Raw genomic sequence first — 18,784 nt, 5'->3', positions numbered from 1 at the left:
TTTGTTTTGTTTTTTATTTGAATTGTTGGCTGCCTTATTTTTTTTTTTTTTTTTTTTTTTTTTTGTTTTGGAGTTGCCCTCTTCGCTTTTGCTTCATTTGTTATCTTGAATTTAATTTTCCTTTTGGATTTAATGGTAACTTTGAATTGAGTATTGAGCTGAACTGAGTAATAGTTTTTATGGTCTAGATGGTGTGTTGGTGGAGCCTGACCTGTCCACAGCTTTCTGTCCTGACCACAAGGCAGCCATGGTTTTATTCCTGGATCGTGTTTATGGGGTGGAGAGTCAACGTTTTCTTCTGCACCTTCTGGAAGTTGGCTTTCTGCCCGACCTTCACGCAGCTGTTTCTCTGGACACTGTGAATATTTTCTTCCTGTTCTGACCCAATTGACATATTGAATTTAAGATATTTTGGAAGTGACTGGTGAATTACAAACAAACTCAGTATGGCTTGAAACTTTTAATTGTATAGTTACTATGCAGTTTCTAAAGTTTTTGTGTATTTAAAATGCATATGAATTGATATTCAATTATTATTAAGTTGATTCTGTTTTTCACTGGACTCAATCAGAAAACAGCCTCTCTTTTTCACTGCAGACTGACCTGGGATCTACTGACATGGCTCTTGCCCTCAATAGATACTTGTGCACAGCTGTCCTTCCCCTGCTCACCAAATGTTCAGCCCTCTTTCACGATTTAGAGGATCATGTCTTGCTGGTAGATTCTCTCATCCAGGCAATCTACCGGCTCTCAAGGGCTCTAAGCTTGACCAGGGCTCAGAGAGACACTACGGAGGATTGTTTGCTGGCTTTGTGCAGGTAAGATCTAAAGCTTGCTGGCAGATGAAAACAGTGTTACAGTTGAGTGGCACAAGAGACTAAAATATGGTTGTTTTTGAAAGCAAATGCATGAAAAAGAAGGTTTTAATCCGCTTCTGGAGGTTTGTGCAAATTGTACATTTTGTTCCTATTGAAGTTCTTTCAACATTTTTTTCTTTTAGAAAAGAAAAAAATATGTTAAATCAATGGAACAAGAAGTTATTTTGAAGACTGTTTTTTCTCACAATTGAGTCATTATTGCCAAAAAATTCCACGTTTTTTCATTTTCTTTTAAGCCACTTACAGTTTAATTTTTGTGACAGCTGTGCAAGAAAATCCTTGTTTTTTATTCCCCATTTTGTCGTGTTGCAACCGCTGAATTTGTTTTAATTGGGCTTTATATTTTTGCACTGAAAAATCTGAAAGTACTTGGCTTCCACTTTTCCCCTATTTGTATTTCGACTCCAAAACATCCCAATTAAGGTTCATGGTTCATGGAAATCAAAAGTAAAGGTATGAGTGCTTTTGAAACCAACGTATTCTCACTAAATGAATTCCAAAGTATGTCTGAAACATGACATGCCAGGATTGAAGGGTTTCTTTTATTGCCCTTGCTTGTTTGTGGTACAAAGTTCTTGCTCTGGATGCTCCTCAGCTTCCTGCCTGAAGGAAGGGGCTGCAACAGTCTGTGTGCTGGATGGGTGGAGTCCTTGATAACGCGGCGTGCCCTCCCCTTTCATCGTGATGCGGCATTACATTAACAAAATCAGACACAACAGTAAAAGTGTATTTCATGTCAGTACGCTTGTGTACGTTGGATATTAGAAATTTCAAGGAATCTTTCTGGATTTGAGTCATTAGCTCAAGCCTTCTAAAGATTCCCCATATCCGCTCACCCACCCAACCATAAAATTACCCATTATTTTTAATTAGCGACTATGAAGTCTGTTTTTTCCCCACTTCGTTCTCAATTTAACAAATTAAAGCGACTTGTAAAAATTAATTAACTTTTTAGCCATTTAAATTACATTAGTCGCTCCTCTGAGACAAAAGATCCATGTGCGTGTGGACAGTTTGTGAATATGCATATGAATTAGCTGTTCCCACGTTGCTCTTCTCAGTAAACTCCAGCCATCTACGATGCAGCCTCTCCTCCAAAGGCTTGTGTTTGATGTTCTCCATCTCTCACATCACAGCAAATTGCCCCTGAAAGTAAGTACATAAATTAATGGCAACCACACATAATGTGAAAAGACGTGTATTAATTTTTTATTTCATTTATCATTCGCAGATGTTGACCAGTCATTATGAGCAGATGTGGAAGTATTACTCCTACTCTGGAAGTCAGGATAAACAAAAGTTAGCCTCTGAAGGGGAGCTCCAGCTGTCTAGGAAGTTATTCTGGGGTGTGTTTAAGGCCTTGACGAAAAAGGTAAGCAGTGAGTAATAAATTTCCCTTAATCTAAATACGAAACGTTAAAGACAAATAAAAAAAAATTTTCACAAATCACCGACCAGCTGCAGGAAGGGCGTCATGGTGTCGTCTTTCAATTTTTTATCTTTCCAGCCCTGTCCTTCGACAATCCTCGGTCTATTTTAGGAAAAACGGCGAAATGCACTTCGGATGTCTTCCTTTGGTGCATAGTCAGAGAATTTTAGGGAAAGCAGAAGGAGCACGCCGGAGATTAATTGTTAATTATTCATATCCTGGTATGAAACCTCCCAAAACTTGTGCAGACTTCCTGGAGACTTGAAAGAGAAGCAACCCGTAAATGAAACAAATAGCTAATCTCTCAGTCTGCTGTAAGCTCGTGCTGAACTATTTTTCTTAGTCATTCTGAGCCCGAAAAATATCAGAGGAATAATTAAATGAAGAAAGCATTTTCCTGTGTAACGCTGTCTTTTGTAGGTTAGGTACTATGCATTTTGGCTGCCCTGGGTTTTTGTATTGCATGTTAAACATCTGGGTAATGCTGAGTGTAGCTTTACCCAGATGTGAATATATGGGTGCATATATATTTGCATTATTAGTTATACTTGCTTTAAGAAAGTAACAGACCTATCTGTGTCCTATCATGTTTTAATCTCAGAGAAACAAGACGTTTTGGATCATCAATTAAGCATCAGTCAGAAAGTTTAAAGTAATACCTGCTTTTGCATCATTTATTTTACTGAAACTTTTAGGAATGTTGCAAATTGTGAAATAGGCAATTTTCTTTTTGTAGTTTCATGCCCTCACTGAATAAATGTTTTCAAATTAAAGGCTTAAAATCCTGCTGCTCTAACAAATGTGTTTAAGGGTTTTAAACATCTTTCTCTCAGGTAATAAGTTTATTAAAGTCATCCCTCAATCACTCAGTTGTAGGTTGCAAAAATGGATTCTGACCACATATAATGTAGGTCCATTTATACTGTTTGAGAGGTTGGATTGTAGAAAATAGAACAAAAAAAAATAATTCTATGAAAGTTTCTAAAATTTGTGAGTTACTTAATATGAGTCAAATAAACAGGTTTCCTTGGAAAGCCACAAAATCTAGACTGACAAATGGCATCACTGTAGAAACAAAAAAATATGTATAATTTGCAGAAGTGCTTTCCCTTTAATTTGGGTTAATATCGCAATAAAACACCAAACTTTGATCAGAGACTTTAATTGTTGAAAGAAATCCGATAACTGTCTTGTGTTGTGTACTGTTTTGTAACTAGGCTACTGCAGCCATGATAAATTAACCTGATCTCCTCACTGATAACTTACTTTTAAAGTAGCCATGTCTCATTTTGGAACAAGGCTTGTGAAGAAAATATTTTTTGTAATAACTGCAAATGAAATGTTTGTGTTCAGTTGACTAGTCTAATTCGTGACATATGCTGTGTCTCATTTCCCTCGCCTCCACCCCTCTCCCCCTTGTCTTTTTCAACTCCGAAGTCCTTCATTCCTCAGCTGCTTAGTTTGGGTGTGCAGTGTCTTGTTGCAGTTGCCAAAGCCTTGCCTCCTGACTATGTGGAGCCTGGCTGTTTGTCTCAAGTGGACAGAATAACCTCGGTGGACACGGACGGATATTTTGAGCCGCATCCTGTAGATACATCAAAGTATGAAACTTCACAGACGTAGTCATCCTTCAGTGACAACAATCATCCAGCCGATTTTCATTTGCTTTGAGGAAAAGCCAACCTGATTAGATTGTGTGCTATTTCTCTCCTTGCACCAGTGTTTCTGTGCCTGAGCGACTGGACTTTGTAGTTAACAAGTATGCAGAGCACACTCATGAGAAGTGGTCTCTAGAAAAGGTAATATCCCAATAACTGATGCTTAGATCTGCATAACTTGGTGAAATAATAATAATAATAAAAGTTAGGGTGCTGATGAGGCAATTAGCCTGCCGTTTAGTGCTGCAAGGACTATTATTACATGTGTTTTATTCCCAACAGTTTGCCAGTGGCTGGGTGCACGGTGATCAGCTGTGTGAAAACGCCAAGGTCCACCCTCTCTTGAAGCCATACAGGGCTCTGGCTGAGAAGGTAGATTAAAGTCAGCTTTTAGTGTACTTCTACATTGAAAGCAGTGAACTGAACCATCCGAAAGGGACCGGCATAGAATGTGCAGGTCCCTTGTCCATAGGTTTATGGACAATATAAAATATTAAACTGATCTGCTTCACTGTATTCAAATTACAACTGCAGTTACCACAAAAGATGCCATTTGAGCAGCCAGGGTTGCTTCAGTTTATGTACTTAAATGTTAAAATAGTAGTGTTTTGTGGGGTTGTGAACACTAACAAAAGGGTTTCTGAATTCTTCATTTGTCTTTTCGTAAACAGGAGAAGGATTCATATCGCTGGGCCATCAAAGAGACAATAAAGAGCATGTTGGCCTTTGGATGGACCATAGAACGTACCAAAGAAGGAGATGCATTTGGCATTCTCGCCTGTGCCCGCAGGGTCTCTCAGGCCGGTCAGGTACGTCTCCTCACCGCTGATACTGATTTATTAGCTTTAAAGCTCCCTGCAGTGAGCATCAGCCAATCATTTCTTGTTTTTCTTAGCTCTCATTTGAAGGAGCATCCACCTTTAGCCCTAAACCTTTGGACATGAGCAGCATCACCTTATCATGGGAACAGTGTGTAAGTCCTGATGATATTATTTGCCCTGTAGGACCACCAACATTTAAAAAGTACATCAGATTTGAATGACTTTGCAAGAAACAGCCTTTCTGATAAACCACAAAAATCTTACTGCCTTTAGGCAATGGCCGAACAGTTGGCTGAAAACTATCATAATGTCTGGGCCAAGACAAAGAAGTTGGAACTTGAGAGCAGAGGTAAGGAACCATAGGTGTAAATCGTCTCTATTTCTTTCAAAGTTTCAGTTCTTTGAATACATTTCCATTCTCAAAAGGGGGAGGCCATTCGATGCTGGTTCCATACGATGCTCTGACTGCCAAGGAGAAGACCAAGTTCAGAGAAAAAGCTCAGGAGATACTGAAGTTCCTTTTGCTCCATGGCTACACTGTGTGGAGGTAGGTACCAGCTTGATCAGCTATGATGAGGAAGAGTGTGATTTATGTGACCTGAACCTCCTGAACTGTGTGATTGCTCTTTTATGTAGCTGCTGTAATAGCTTGCATGGGTCACAAATGTCTCAACTCTTTCTTCTCCCAGTGAAACCCTGCTGTATAAAAATTAAGCAATGAACAAAGAATCAAAATTACCAAGTATGAAGTGAATTATATTAATTATAATATTGTTACATGGCAAATCCCCTACAGGGATCGAAAATCCATGGAAATTGACTTCCCTGCTACTGCAAACTGCTTTGGACACATTTTTCTCCAACACATGCTGTATTACACCGAGGAGACTCAGGAGAACATGCTAAAGCTCGGTAATGTGATATTTCATATTTTCATAAAGACTAAAAATTGATTTTAAAACCTAACAAGTTAGAAGACAGAAATAAAGGTTTTTAAGTGGCCATCCTGTTTGATTGTATGCAATTTTGAGTAAGCTGTATTGCTGCATCCTTTAGGTAAACCCTAAATCATTTATGAACACTCAGGGAATAGTCCTCTGACCACATACCAGGCACATTTGCTTCAGGCTATTCTTGATTTGTCAGATTATGTTTGTTACATCGTACATATGTATTCTTGCACTATATCTGGGAATTAAGAAAAACAAACAAACTAAATTCTACACACTGGTTAACAATCAATTAGAACAAAAAAAAATGCTTAAGCATTATAATTGTTTTGTTTTTTTCTCCAAATGATTGTGAAAGGAGAATCTATTGGCAAGTCATGTTTTAGTTATGTAAAACACAACAGCAGTGAAGGGAAGTAGTTAAAAGTCTCCCTATTCTCCACGTTATACTTGCAAGTATTTAAATGAAATACAGTAGCAATACATTGTCACAATCACAGTCTCGCATCATCCAAGCTAAAAGTCCTTCTGGAGTTAGTTTTCATACAAACACAGAACTTCACTCTAAAAAGGTATTGTCACGTTTATGCAACGTAAGTGGTGAATTGGAAGAAATTTAAAATACTGACAAACAAAACATACACAGCGACAGTGAAGTGCTCTTTTATTCATGCAACTCCAACTCAAATGGGAGTTACATGTAGGAGGAATGTTTGAAGAGTGCTGTATGTATTCCCACAATCAATCTATTTTAGTCTGATTGTGGACTAATTTATCCTAATGTTTATTTCCAGAGGTGATTCAAGCCAGAGGACAGATGCCTAAAGGAGAAAGGGCTCAAGATCAGCAGCCAATTATTTTTTTTCAGAAGGTTTGCTTTATCTCAATTACATATCTCAACACTGCTGATTTTTACTGCACGATAGGAAGCCTCTGATGTTGAATTAGCCCATTTCCAATTTAATTTTTCCACCGGCCTTTTGTTTGTCCTTATTAGGCTTTTTTTTTTTTTTTTTTTTTCTTTCTCATTTCACTTATGACATCTAATTAGTTTTGTTAGATGGTCGCCATGGGCAACCCCTGTAAGTCAAACCCTTTGTGGCTGTGCAATTTATTTAACCGTTTTGGAAATCCATGTGGGCGTTCTGATTGCCATCAGGACATAGATTAAAGCCTCCCACACTGCTCTGCCTCCAAGGAGGCAGCAGTAAAACGGGTTTGTTTTTCATTGTTGGGACCCCCTGAGTCAGACCCAGTCAGCCAAGACTGTGAACGGTCACGCTTCTCATCTTTACGCCGGTCCTCCCACCATACCAACCTGTCACACGCATGCAGTCCAGTCAGCAGGAAAGCCTAATGCTAGCAGGCCGTCTGTGGAGAAATGCTAAGCACTTCAAGCATATTACTGCATACATGGGGACGACCTGCGAATTAATGAAGTGGGAGTCACTTTATGAATCCACATGTATTAAATAAATCACTACTTCATGTATTTCCTTGCTGGTTTTATAGTTTAATTGTTAGTACTTTGAATTCTTACTCCAATTGGACATTTTTTAATTATATCTCACGGTTGGGTTTATATCAGAACATCACAAATTTTGCCAAGACAAGTGGTCAATTGTGATTGAGGATTTTTATTGCAACAAAACACATGTGTTACTTTTTTTTTCCCGGTTGCTTGGGGCCTGTTTGTATTTTTTGACCCTGTTTTAATTACAAAAATTCTATAAAGAACTTATGGACCCTGTTTTTGAGTTAAAAAATTGCTGAAAATGTCTCAATTGTACTATGTTGTATTTCTTGATGAATTGTTTTCCAGTGCACAACTAACCAAAGAAATATATATATTTCTGTTTATATGACATATAGTGAATAATGAAGTAAGTATTTGTTGTTACTCTGCATTTCCACAGGTCGTTCTTCCACTATTGGAGCAGTATGTAAAAAGCCACCGTCTGTATTTTTTGTCCTCTTCTCTGAAGTCAAGTGAAAACAGAAGTCATGCCTCCAAAAGGGAAAAGGAGATGGTTCTGTGGTATGCAGAACTAGCATCTAAAAACAAAATCATTTGTTCATTTATTCTGTGAACATCTTTTATAGAACACTATTTATACCTACAATTTGCCCAACTTATTTAATGTCTTGTACCATGTCAATTTTTTTCTGTATTTTTCTCACATCCAGTCTCTTCTGTAAGCTTGCTGCTTTGGTAAGACACAGAATCTCACTAATTGGTAAGAAGCAACAGTTGTTGAGACACTCGCTTGTTACATGTCGTCTGTTTTTGTGTGCTTGATATGCTCTGCCTTCCTGACGCTTGGATTGCGTAGAGCCATTGGACTTTTGTATGGGTTCTGTAGCTGTATCTGTTTTTGTTTCTGCTTTTACGTCCATAAACTGCCTTATTGTGACATGATTTGAATGTCCTACCAGGAGACGAAGCCTCTGCTGTTACAAGCTGCCTCCGCATTCTGGCTCAGGCGCTTGATGCAAGGTAGCTAGATGGCACTACTGTCACACTGCCTTAAATTGATCTGCTCGTTCCGCCTTCAGTCTTTATTAGTGTTGCACTGCCATGTCTGAGGATAGGATGTCTGGCGTAATTGAGCCAGAGATACACTGATGCTATCTAATTGTGGTATATATCACTTTTATTGTCTGCAGAAAAAGAGTCTGGAGCATGATGTTGGAACAATTTTTGCTTGTCTAAGATTGTTATCATTAATGCTGATGAATAGATTTGCAGCTGTTTTAGTATTTTTACTTCGCAAGTGTGTGGAGTCTCAGATTAAGATGCTAATCACCTGTAACTATTATGTCTACACATTCATACTTTCAAAGGTGAAAGTCACATTACATAGTCGTTGCACGGCGTGATGCATTTTAGGTGTGTATTTCCATTAACAGGAAAGGATAATTAAACGTTTTTAGAAAAATCACAATATTATGTAAGACCAATAAAAAACTTCTTTAGCACAGAAATTGTGGTCTCTGAAATGTAATACCATGTAAAAGCTCACACATTTTGGTTTGTCGTGAGCTCTAAACCACAATGATAAAAAAAGATTTCAATGTAAAAGCCTAAAATACATTTCTGCATGAATTGAGTTCAATATATTAAGAGTTCACTTTCTTACTTGAATAAAGTGCCTTTCCAAAGGAATTTTAATGAAGTGATCTGCAGCAGTATTTGTCTAGAGATTAAAAAACCAAACACACAAAATGTACCGTATTAATATGTCTGCTTGTTTTTTTGTTTTGTTTTTTTCTTCTAGAATATTGACAGCAGCAGCTTCGGAGTCCCTACAGACGTCTCTGCATTCATTTTTCGAAGCAGCCGCAGCAGATTTGGAGATGACTGTGGGGAAAATATCGGAGACCTTGCCTCACAGTAGAGGTCAGCTGTCTAAAGGAGTTGTCAACACTCTTAACTACACAACGTCCATCCTAATACCAACACTTACCTCCCTCTTCCATCATCTTGCCAATCAAAACTATGGAGTGGATGTTCTGGGTAAGAATTAGTCTTGATGATAAAGTGTTGTGTGTGTGTGTGTGTGTGTATATATATATATATATATATATATATATATATATATATATATATATATATATATATAATATAATTATTAAATGTTTAGTCAAAAACAATCACTGCCAAATCTAGTTTAAACACACATTAGTAGTCCTTATGTATTAACCCTGTTCCGTTTCTCAGCTGAATAACATCAGTAGTCTATGTATCTTTTTTTTTACGTTTTCAAGTTTGTAGTAGTGTTCACAGAGCATTGGGAACATATTTTCTCATCTCTATAACACTTCACACTCACAAATCATTCATCACCTGAACCATGACTAGTTCACCGTTCCTGGTTGTTTTTGAGAAGAAGCTTCTCAGATCTCAGCATCACGTTGTCTTCCCAGTCGGTGGTATCCAGGTGTCGTGTTACAAGATTTTAAACAGCCTCTACTCTCTGGGGACCAGTAAAAGCTTCTACATGGAGGGGTAATATTTATTTTGTTTATCTATTCTATGTTATTATTTTCCACATAAAGTGCCTTTGTGAATACATTTGCATATCTTGAACTTTTTGCGTCCACAAACTCTAATGTATTGCTTGGGGGATTTAATGTGATCGTGAAAAACAAAGGTTTTGCATCTTGTGAGGTCTACATGTTTTAAAATGATTTTTAGAAGTAAAATTTAGAAAATTGTCATTTGTTTTCTGCTCACTTTACTCTAAAAATAATCCCGTGTGCAACCAGCTGCCTACCAAGGTGGCAAATTTAAAAATGGCCATTCATTCAATCTGTCAGCTATTTTGCAAAGAAGAACGGCAACAATTGCAGTGTACAAATTGAAGTTTACATGTGTATTGTGACTATTTTTTTTTAAAAAGGGGGCCATAAAAAGCTTTTGTAGGAATGTAATTATAACATTTCCCTTATGTTGCCTTTGTCTTGTAGGCAGCGGTCAGCCGCAGGCGCCTGTGTAGCAGCTCTGACCGGAGCTTTTCCTGTATGCTTCCTGGAGCCAACTCTAGACCACAGCAATCCACATTCTATCTACAATGTCATGAGTCCCACTGAGATTAAAGGTAAACTGTGATCCTTTTTCTTCAGAGCTCTTTGTTTAATCTTCAGCTCCATTAAGAGCCCCACTCCTCCCATCAGATCAGGGACTGCCGGACCGGATGGAGAACGCGTGTCGCCCTCTTCCTTCACTGGGAGAGGCGCTGGAGAAAGTGGAGGAGCTGGCTGGTGCTGGTTCTGTAGCTCATCAAATGCAGTACATCCATGTGGCAGAGGTCACTTTGCCCATGTTGTGCAGCTATATTTCACACTGGTGTCGCTGGGGCCCTGAGGGCCACCCAGAGGGCCCAGTCCTCAGCTCTGTTGTTGCTCAGCATGCGAGCGACCTGATTGGCCACATCCTTCGCATCATCCACAACCATGTGGGCGCTAGCCAGGGTGACTGGATGAAGCAGCTTGCAGGTATATTGACGCCGTGTGATAACCGTTTCCAAATCACCAGCTCCTGCTGTTGACAGCTGTCTCGTGTTTTAGTTTTTTCGCAGCCGATCGTATGCAAAGCCGACAGCGAGCTGCTGAGAAGTCACTTTCTCCCCCTGATGGAGAAGCTGAAGAAGCGGGCAGAGTGTGTCCAGTCAGAAGAGGAAGTGATGAAAGCGGAAGACTGCTGTACTTCTGAAGCAGAGCTACAGATACAGGAGAAGTACAGAGTTCTGGTCCAGGATCTCTACGCCTTTTATCCTCTTCTCATCCAGTTTGTTGATTTTAATCGGTAAGGGATAAACTACAGGAAACTTTTTGGAATCAAATCTTGAAAGACTGATTTGTTTTAAAAAAACAAAATGACAGTTTAATGATAATTTTTTATGTGGTGTTATTTTCATACATTTGGTAAAAAAAAAACTCTCCCAAATTTAGTTCCTACTGGGTTATATGCTTTTCATTTTGAGTAAAAGGCTGAATTTTTACTTGAGTAGCCATTGATTTATTGCTTATGTTGAATATATAAAGAGACATAATGCCTTAAGCCACGGTACAAATCGTTATTTCAGGCCATGTTCAGCTTTACAGGAATAACTTCTGTGATGTTAATGCGTTTTGGTCGGTCTCGTTCCAGAGCCAGATGGCTGAAAGAGACGATCCCCGAGGCTGAGCAGCTGTTCAGCATGGTGGCAGAGGTCTTTGTATTCTGGGCCAAATCTCATGTAGGAAAGACACACAGCATGTTTTTTTTTTCTTCTTTTTTTTTAGGATTCTGCCATGTCAGAAATGTGCGTGTAAATCCTGTACCTCATAAATAGTGCTCATCCGTCGTCATCTTATGTTTTTTTTCTGCAACAGCATTTCAAATGGGAAGAGCAGGGTTACGTGGTCCAGAATCGAATCAACACTTTGGCTTTTTTGCTCTCCAGTAACAACCTGCTGGAGGTCAGCTATGTTTACGATAAGACTGTTTGGTTATGCATGTGCTTTTATGCAACACCAGAATTTGTCCACCTGTCTTATACCAGTTGAGTGTCCTTAGTGCAAAACTGAAACGTATGTGTTCTCTTTGCATGACGTTCAGTTTGACCATAAAAACAAAGGGATGAAGAGGAAGGGGGATCGTTACTCTGCACACACTTCTCTCATAGTGGCTGCCATAAAGAAGATGGTGCCTGTGGGACTCAGAGTTTGTTTTCCATGTGACCAGAACCTTATCATGTTGGTGAAGAACTGCTATTCTCAGGTAAATTATACATACGGACAGTTTCAGCAAGTTTTCATGTGTTAGAAATGTTTTGTGTTCAGACGTAATTCTTAAGCATGAGATGTTTCACATTTTTCTTTACAGAATAACCTTGAAGATGAGATTCGGGAGCAAATTTTGAGATACCTCAAGCATTTTTTTGGTCAGGTATTGACTATTTCTGTAACTATTTGTGTACATTAAATGCCATGCATTACCTAACAATTTGCTTTCTTGACCATAAGTCTCTTAAAAAGAGATTTCAATCTCAAGGGGCTATCTAGTCCAAATAGATACTTATTATTCCAGATAAGGAATTAAATAAATCAGTTAAACATTTATCCTGGCAAAGTTATAAATAGCTGAAATTTCAATGTCAATTTTTCCTGTAGATCCAATTTCTATTCCGTTTCAGAATAATTAACACATTTGTATGTATTACGATATAACTCTGTATGCCCTTTAGCACAATGTGCAATGTTGACACAGCATTAGTAAAGCAGTATGTTACAAAATTTAGCACTTAAGTTTTGCAACAAGTTTGTGACATATGAAACAGAAAACCTCTCTCATAAGTTTTAATATCCAAAGTCATCATTTTAATAATCTCTACCAGTGAATCATTGTGTGGCAGAGACATGAACATGACGAGCTCACTACTCTGTACAATATACAAGACATTGTTTCCGCATCTATGAGTCAGTAATAAACATGTTTATTCATAAACCAGCAATGGAAAAATATGCCTTCTAATTTTGGCTCCCAAACTCTTATGAGCGGAAACGTAGCGAATATTTTTTTTTTGTATTTTTCTTGGTTTATAAAGTTTGTTGATTGAGTGAACACATCTGTTCTGCCGGGAATATTGAGAACATTGCACATTTTCCCTCCATAAATCAGGCTGCTGTTCTGAATCGTGTTCTGCCTTTTGTTTTTAGTCCACCAAACATCTCATTTGTTTTCTTTTTTGCGGTTGTTGTTTCTTATGAAAAAAAAAAAAAAAGTGCATGCTAATTCAATATCAAATTTGAATAAATCCATAAACAGAAGCCTTCTGTTTGGAACAAAAGACTTAAATGAATCAATCTTGTTTCGCTTCACAGGCATCAAACAGCGTCAGCTGTGGGATTCTGTCTGCTGATCTCCCAGCACAGCTTGAGGCCCCAGCTGACACACAAAGGACGGTGGACAGGGTTCTAGAAATAGCTCGGGTGCTTTATTACCTGGATCAGGTGAGCTTTTAGATTCTACAAAAAAAAAAAAAAAAAATGAAATGATTAAGACTCTGAGCGGAGCTTTCTTCCTTTGCCTCCTTGGCCTCTGTAAATACAGTGACATTGAATGCATCCACTCTTCTCACTCATTAAACTCTGCACAGACAATTGTGTTTGTTCAGTGAAGTGGAGTAAGGTGAGATGAAGGTAGGTGAAAATGTTGTTTACCTCGTCGTTCGACTCAGACAAGATGATTGTATTTTAGAGGCATTTGTTGCAGTGTTTTGCCTTTTTAACTGCATTCTCTCACTCAAAGTAAAAAAAAATATATATATATTTAAATAGTTTTTTTTAAAGCTTTGTTGTTGTTTAAAACAGCCAAATAATGCCTAATAAATATTCTGACTTCAATGATAGACCTCTAAATATTCTTAGAAACCCTAATTTTTCCAGATTATTACACTTGACAAAGCGCATGGATGATTACCAGGTTTTACTTTGTTTAAACTTTAAAATATTGTATGCTTTTCTCAGCTTGAAATAGTTTTTAAACTGCAAAAATTTTGAAGTTAACAGAGATCTTTTCTAGCTACTAATTCACAGCAAAATGGCTCTGACCTGAACAGGGTTTTGCAGTGAGTTGAAGCAAAAAAAAAAAAAAAAAGCTACTAGGATGTTTTTTCCCACTAGGCCTGTCTTCCTCCGCTTTTTATTTGCTCATGCGTTAAATGCTTGAAATTCTGGAAGTTTACACTTTTTAATTGGCTGCATTTCTGTAAGTTGCCAACATGAGGATTCCAGTAGTTTTTTTTTTTTTCTTTCTTCTTACCAGCTTACGTTGTTGCTTTAAGTTTGGGCAACTTTAGCTGTTCTTCTAGCAGTCAAGTCTTTATTTACTCATGAAAGACATCTTTGTCCTCTTAAACATTTATACTTTTGCCAGAACAGTTTTCAAATGATTTCCTTTAGACTAAATGCTATGCAAACCAGCTTGACCCTCTAAAATCTAGTTCCAACTCATATTAGTAATTAATTGTAGTCAGCGATATTTTTTGGCAAAGCAACACATGAACAAAACAAAATATTCAAGAGTAATTAAGATACATTTGCTTACAAAGCCATTCTCAAGGTTTTGAGACTCTGGTGAACCACCGTTAACGCCATTATCCAAGAACATGAACAACCGACTTAACAGAATTACCCAGGGTCCATCAGGTAATAAATGAACACCGTGGGCATCATTATTCTACGTCACTATGATTCAACAATAGTAAAAAAACAAAACAAAAAAAAAATGTCAGCCTTATGAGAACGCCATGACCTGGTCCACTGCTGACCAAAAGGAACAGAAAGACCCCTCTATCATTTGGTAAAATTAATTTTGATAATACCCAAAAATGGAACCAAGCGTTTTTGAAAGGAGTGGATCCTGTGGGATATGCGACAAACACCAACTTTATTTCAGAAAAAGAGCATAATACTGAAAACAGTAGAACAATACAAGACAATAAAACTGTCAAATATGGCAGGAGTAGTGTTGCGTTTGTGGCTGTGAATTTTTGTCTCTGGCAGAAAATTCTCCACACTTGGCTTCCAATCCTGCAGTGAGGAAAAAGGTAAAACAATTCTATGAATAAAAGTTATGCCAAATTTCCTTCATAGTGATTTAAATGTTTGATGTCAGCTGCTGCTGCCAAGGGAGGCACAACCAGTTTTCACTTTTGAGAAGAATTTCACAAAACCAACCCAGCATAAAAACAGCATTTTGTGTTTTTACTCAGGCTGACTTTTTCTGATAACAAAAATGTGTTTAATGATTTTAAATGGTACAAAGTGTTTACAGCGGGACAATAAAGCAAATGCATAAAAAGTCTGTAAGGGAGCCAGGGGGGTATTTTTTTTATTTTACAAATCACGCTTATTTGTAATTAAGATGCCTTTGTTTTGTTGTTTGTTCTCTTTCCAGGTAGAGCACCCACAGAGGAGCAAAAAACCTGCTTGGAAAATTTTTTTATCCAAACGTAGGAAACGTGCGGTGGTGGCTTGCCTGAGGATGACTCCCCTCTACAATCTGCCACGGTAAGACCGAGGACAAATAAGCAGTTTGATTAAAAATGTATAGTTATTTCCTAAAACATGTGCACAGATTTATTGTCTTTTATGAACAAATAAAGACAAGATGATAAACAAGTACAGATAGAAACAAAAACTCGACAACAATGCCTTTTTTCTCTTTCTACCAATGTTTTTCCACTCTTTTTTTTTTTTTTTTTTTTTTCCTTCAGGCACCGAGCTGTCAACCTTTTCCTGCAAGGCTACAACAGATCTTGGATATCAACAGAGGGAAATGACTTAGTAGAAATGCTTGTGGAGGATTTAGCTGTGAGTACAAGAGAAGCTGTGCAAACTTTAAAAAAAAAATTGTTTTAATTAAACAATTGTGTTTTCAAACAAAATCAGCACCAGTAATATCTTCATCTGGATTTTTCTGGTCCATGATACTGACCTGAGCAACCTTAGAAAAGGCACTAGCTGATGCTGATCCCCAACCTGATATTTCATCCAAGACGCTGGCCGTATGCAGTAAAATATCACACTACACCATATTGGTTAAGATATTACACCCTGAGTGCATTTTCAGATTTATTCAGTTTATTCACTCAATTTAACAAGAGAGATGATATTGCAAGATGTAATCTCATCTGGCTTTGGATGTTGCTTTGGTAGTAATGAATAACTGCTCTTTGCACCATATTCAGCTAGCAGTTTAAAGAAAAAAGGAAGTTTTTGGCAAATGGATATAATTTTGTATGACAGTCCTAAGTGACATAAAATATGAAAAGTTTAGTCTCATTTAATTTCATCCAGTTAGAAATGGTTTTGAGTTTTACACAGGTACTGTAAATGTCTTGTTTCATCTCCTGTCTTGTTCCTGCTGAAATTTATAGCACCGATTCTGGTTTATTCTAGCAGTTTTCCATCTCTGCTTTGATTTAAATTGATAATTCAGCTGTTGCTGTTGCTCTCCTGCTTCATTAACTTGGCACTTTGCTTTGGATCTTGTGAGCCATGTGATTTGAGCGTCAGGTTTGAAATAAGCTGACATCCTACATTTATAATTTGCATTTACTGTGCAAACGAACGATACAATTCACTACTGTGCATATCTGAAAAGGAAGAAACCTGGTGTGTTTGTTTTCTAGTTTGCTGCGTTGAGCAGTGTGATATAATTTAAGAGCACACCCTAATTACTTTGCCCTCCCTCCTTGGACTGCAGAAGGGGCGAGTGACGAAACCGTGGGAAGGTGAGAAAGGGGAAGTAAAGGAGGTGGAAGAAGGCGCCAAGGCAATTGATCCTCTCCTTCAGCTCATTATGCTCTTCAGTCGAAGTGCGCTGACGGAAAGCAGGTGTGTCGTTGCAAAAGATCAGATGCGGTACAAGCTGCCTCTTTATTTTTTTTTTTTCTGCTTAATTACATCTTATGGAATGTGAATACAGAAGTGGGATTATTGTTTAAGTGCTAATGCTTCCATAGCTCTGCACACACTTTTTCTTAAAGTCCTGTAATATTTGTGACTTTTGAAAATAATGTTTCTGATTCTGATATGTAATGTGACTTGACATTCAAAATTCCTACATTTTACCTCAATCTGACATAAACAGTTTTTTGTTTTTTTTCCTTTTTTCCTCCTGTTTTTTCAGCAACCTTGATAATGACAACCTCTACAAAGATTATGCTGCTATTATGGCCAAGGTAACAGCCAAACATGTTTTAAGTGTTTAACACATGTGAATTAACTACGTCACTTAACTCTTAAAATATTACAAAAGTCTTATAATTTAAATTCTCAACATACAACAATATGACATTAAACATAATAGAAATAAAATAAAGATGTGCATGCATTTCTCTAAAGGCTAGTTTCTTTCCTGTAATTGGTGTGCTGGATTGCCTAATAAGGACAGAAACCATATAGTATTATTTCTTTAATTCATTTAGACTGGTGGGTTCTCTAAGCACAGGCACAGATGCATCCAACTGTTGCATCATATTTTTAATGGGCTTTAAGTTGGACTTTGATGTCTTTGTGGATGTCCCGTGAAGTGTGCAGCAAAAACACCTGTCAGAGAAGAGGTGCAATGCATTGGTAAATAATTTATTGTTGACGTATTGTCTTTTCGATCTGGTCTTACGTCATCGTCCACTTCGTCGGTTTGGTTTTTCCCAGAGCTGCCGCAGAGAGAGCCATGATGACGCGGAGCAGGAAGTAGAAAGCTTTGAAGTGAGTAAACTGGATCTCACTTTTAAAGCAAATATTTGCAATAGTTTGAGGTATCAAAGCTGGAAAGTATGAAATCTTATATGAGAAAAATATGATGCATTTTTTTTTCTTAATAACAATGTGAACATTGCAGGAGAAGGAGATGGAAAAGCAAAAGCTGTTGTACCAACAGGCCAGGCTGCATTGTCGTGGAGCCTCTGAAATGGTCCTGCAAGCCATTAGCGCCAGCAATGGTAGGGCATTATGAGCAACAAAATAAAATCAACTGTAAATATTTAGCTTATTGAATTGTTCAAGTATTTCCTCTTTGAGATAAGTTGATTAGATGGTATAAAATATGTGAAACTGCGGATGCATTTTCTTTTTTTGGGTCACTTTAGGCACCATGGGATTCATGATTGGTCCTACTCTGAAATTAGGTATTGCTCTTCTTAATGGAGGGAATGCAACAGTTCAGCAGGTAAATGAAATGCTTGTTTGGTAAATATTCTTTTTTTAATCTTCAGTCTTGAGATTCACTTAGAATATGTTTGCTTACTGCCTATTGGATGATTATATATTTTTAAAGCCTTCCCTTTCACATCCAGAGTTTAAAATAAACGTTTGATTTAGTGCACCTGTCGTTCACACGCCGACTGCAACAAATCTCATTTTCATGAGAAAGGATGATCTGTCACAGGACCTCAGTGCAGCCCTACTTGATCACTGATGAGCCTAATATTACTCTAATTACTTCTGCTTAATTAGATCCCGTCTTTGTTGGTTATGCTTTACAGAAAATGCTGGATTATCTGAGAGAGAAGCGCAATGTTGGCTTTTTTCAGAGCATGGCTGGACTCATGCGGTCATGTAGGTGAGTGACAGAAGAGAGAAATGTTTAAAATCAGAAAATGGCGATAGATTAACAGTTTGATAAAACGGTTAAAGTTGAAAGGCTTTACCTGACCCCCTTTTTTTGCGTGTGATTTTCTTCTACCCAGCGTTCTGGATTTGAATGCATTTGAGAGGCAGAACAAAGCAGAAGGATTAGGCGTGGCCACGGATGAGAGCTCAGGTACTGTATTTAAATGGGAATACAAAAAAAAAAATAATAATACATCCATTACTGTTAACCCATGTCATGGTGGAGGGGTCAGCTGAAATATGTTACGGGGTCCAATTTTTTAAAATATTTTTTCACCTTTCAGTGTTATCAACATCTATTTTTCGAAAAGGCAACGCTGGCATGATTTTCCGATTTACTATTTTTTACCTTCCTCTTCCAACGGTTCAGTATTTTAGATTT

The 18,784-nt window shown here is 37.7% G+C and overlaps 1 protein-coding gene across 1 annotated transcript in view; it reads left to right on the top strand.

Moving 5' to 3' along the window:
* Positions 1 to 18,784, top strand: part of LOC106934571 (ryanodine receptor 2-like) — a 75,281-nt gene that overhangs the window by 36,046 nt on the left and 20,451 nt on the right. Inside the window, exons 49-83 of the mRNA XM_015014560.1 lie at positions 189 to 358; positions 598 to 818; positions 1,940 to 2,030; positions 2,110 to 2,250; positions 3,745 to 3,908; positions 4,028 to 4,106; positions 4,248 to 4,337; positions 4,637 to 4,774; positions 4,861 to 4,938; positions 5,060 to 5,135; positions 5,213 to 5,333; positions 5,583 to 5,698; positions 6,531 to 6,607; positions 7,653 to 7,774; positions 7,924 to 7,973; positions 8,173 to 8,233; positions 9,015 to 9,253; positions 9,664 to 9,745; positions 10,207 to 10,337; positions 10,414 to 10,734; positions 10,807 to 11,044; positions 11,390 to 11,477; positions 11,614 to 11,700; positions 11,840 to 12,001; positions 12,107 to 12,169; positions 13,105 to 13,233; positions 15,182 to 15,294; positions 15,501 to 15,597; positions 16,493 to 16,623; positions 16,919 to 16,970; positions 17,446 to 17,499; positions 17,633 to 17,732; positions 17,880 to 17,959; positions 18,276 to 18,352; positions 18,480 to 18,553. Coding sequence (XP_014870046.1) covers positions 189 to 358; positions 598 to 818; positions 1,940 to 2,030; positions 2,110 to 2,250; positions 3,745 to 3,908; positions 4,028 to 4,106; positions 4,248 to 4,337; positions 4,637 to 4,774; positions 4,861 to 4,938; positions 5,060 to 5,135; positions 5,213 to 5,333; positions 5,583 to 5,698; positions 6,531 to 6,607; positions 7,653 to 7,774; positions 7,924 to 7,973; positions 8,173 to 8,233; positions 9,015 to 9,253; positions 9,664 to 9,745; positions 10,207 to 10,337; positions 10,414 to 10,734; positions 10,807 to 11,044; positions 11,390 to 11,477; positions 11,614 to 11,700; positions 11,840 to 12,001; positions 12,107 to 12,169; positions 13,105 to 13,233; positions 15,182 to 15,294; positions 15,501 to 15,597; positions 16,493 to 16,623; positions 16,919 to 16,970; positions 17,446 to 17,499; positions 17,633 to 17,732; positions 17,880 to 17,959; positions 18,276 to 18,352; positions 18,480 to 18,553 — 4,113 coding nt within the window. The remainder of the gene's footprint in view (positions 1 to 188; positions 359 to 597; positions 819 to 1,939; positions 2,031 to 2,109; positions 2,251 to 3,744; positions 3,909 to 4,027; positions 4,107 to 4,247; positions 4,338 to 4,636; positions 4,775 to 4,860; positions 4,939 to 5,059; positions 5,136 to 5,212; positions 5,334 to 5,582; positions 5,699 to 6,530; positions 6,608 to 7,652; positions 7,775 to 7,923; positions 7,974 to 8,172; positions 8,234 to 9,014; positions 9,254 to 9,663; positions 9,746 to 10,206; positions 10,338 to 10,413; positions 10,735 to 10,806; positions 11,045 to 11,389; positions 11,478 to 11,613; positions 11,701 to 11,839; positions 12,002 to 12,106; positions 12,170 to 13,104; positions 13,234 to 15,181; positions 15,295 to 15,500; positions 15,598 to 16,492; positions 16,624 to 16,918; positions 16,971 to 17,445; positions 17,500 to 17,632; positions 17,733 to 17,879; positions 17,960 to 18,275; positions 18,353 to 18,479; positions 18,554 to 18,784) is intronic.

Source organism: Poecilia latipinna, unplaced genomic scaffold (genome assembly GCF_001443285.1).
Source record: "Poecilia latipinna isolate Pla-1442-1.1 unplaced genomic scaffold, P_latipinna-1.0 Scaffold69, whole genome shotgun sequence".
Classification (NCBI taxonomy): Eukaryota; Metazoa; Chordata; class Actinopteri; order Cyprinodontiformes; family Poeciliidae; genus Poecilia; species Poecilia latipinna.
Note: the sequence above shows the minus strand (reverse complement) of the source record. Positions and strands in the feature narration are given on the sequence as shown.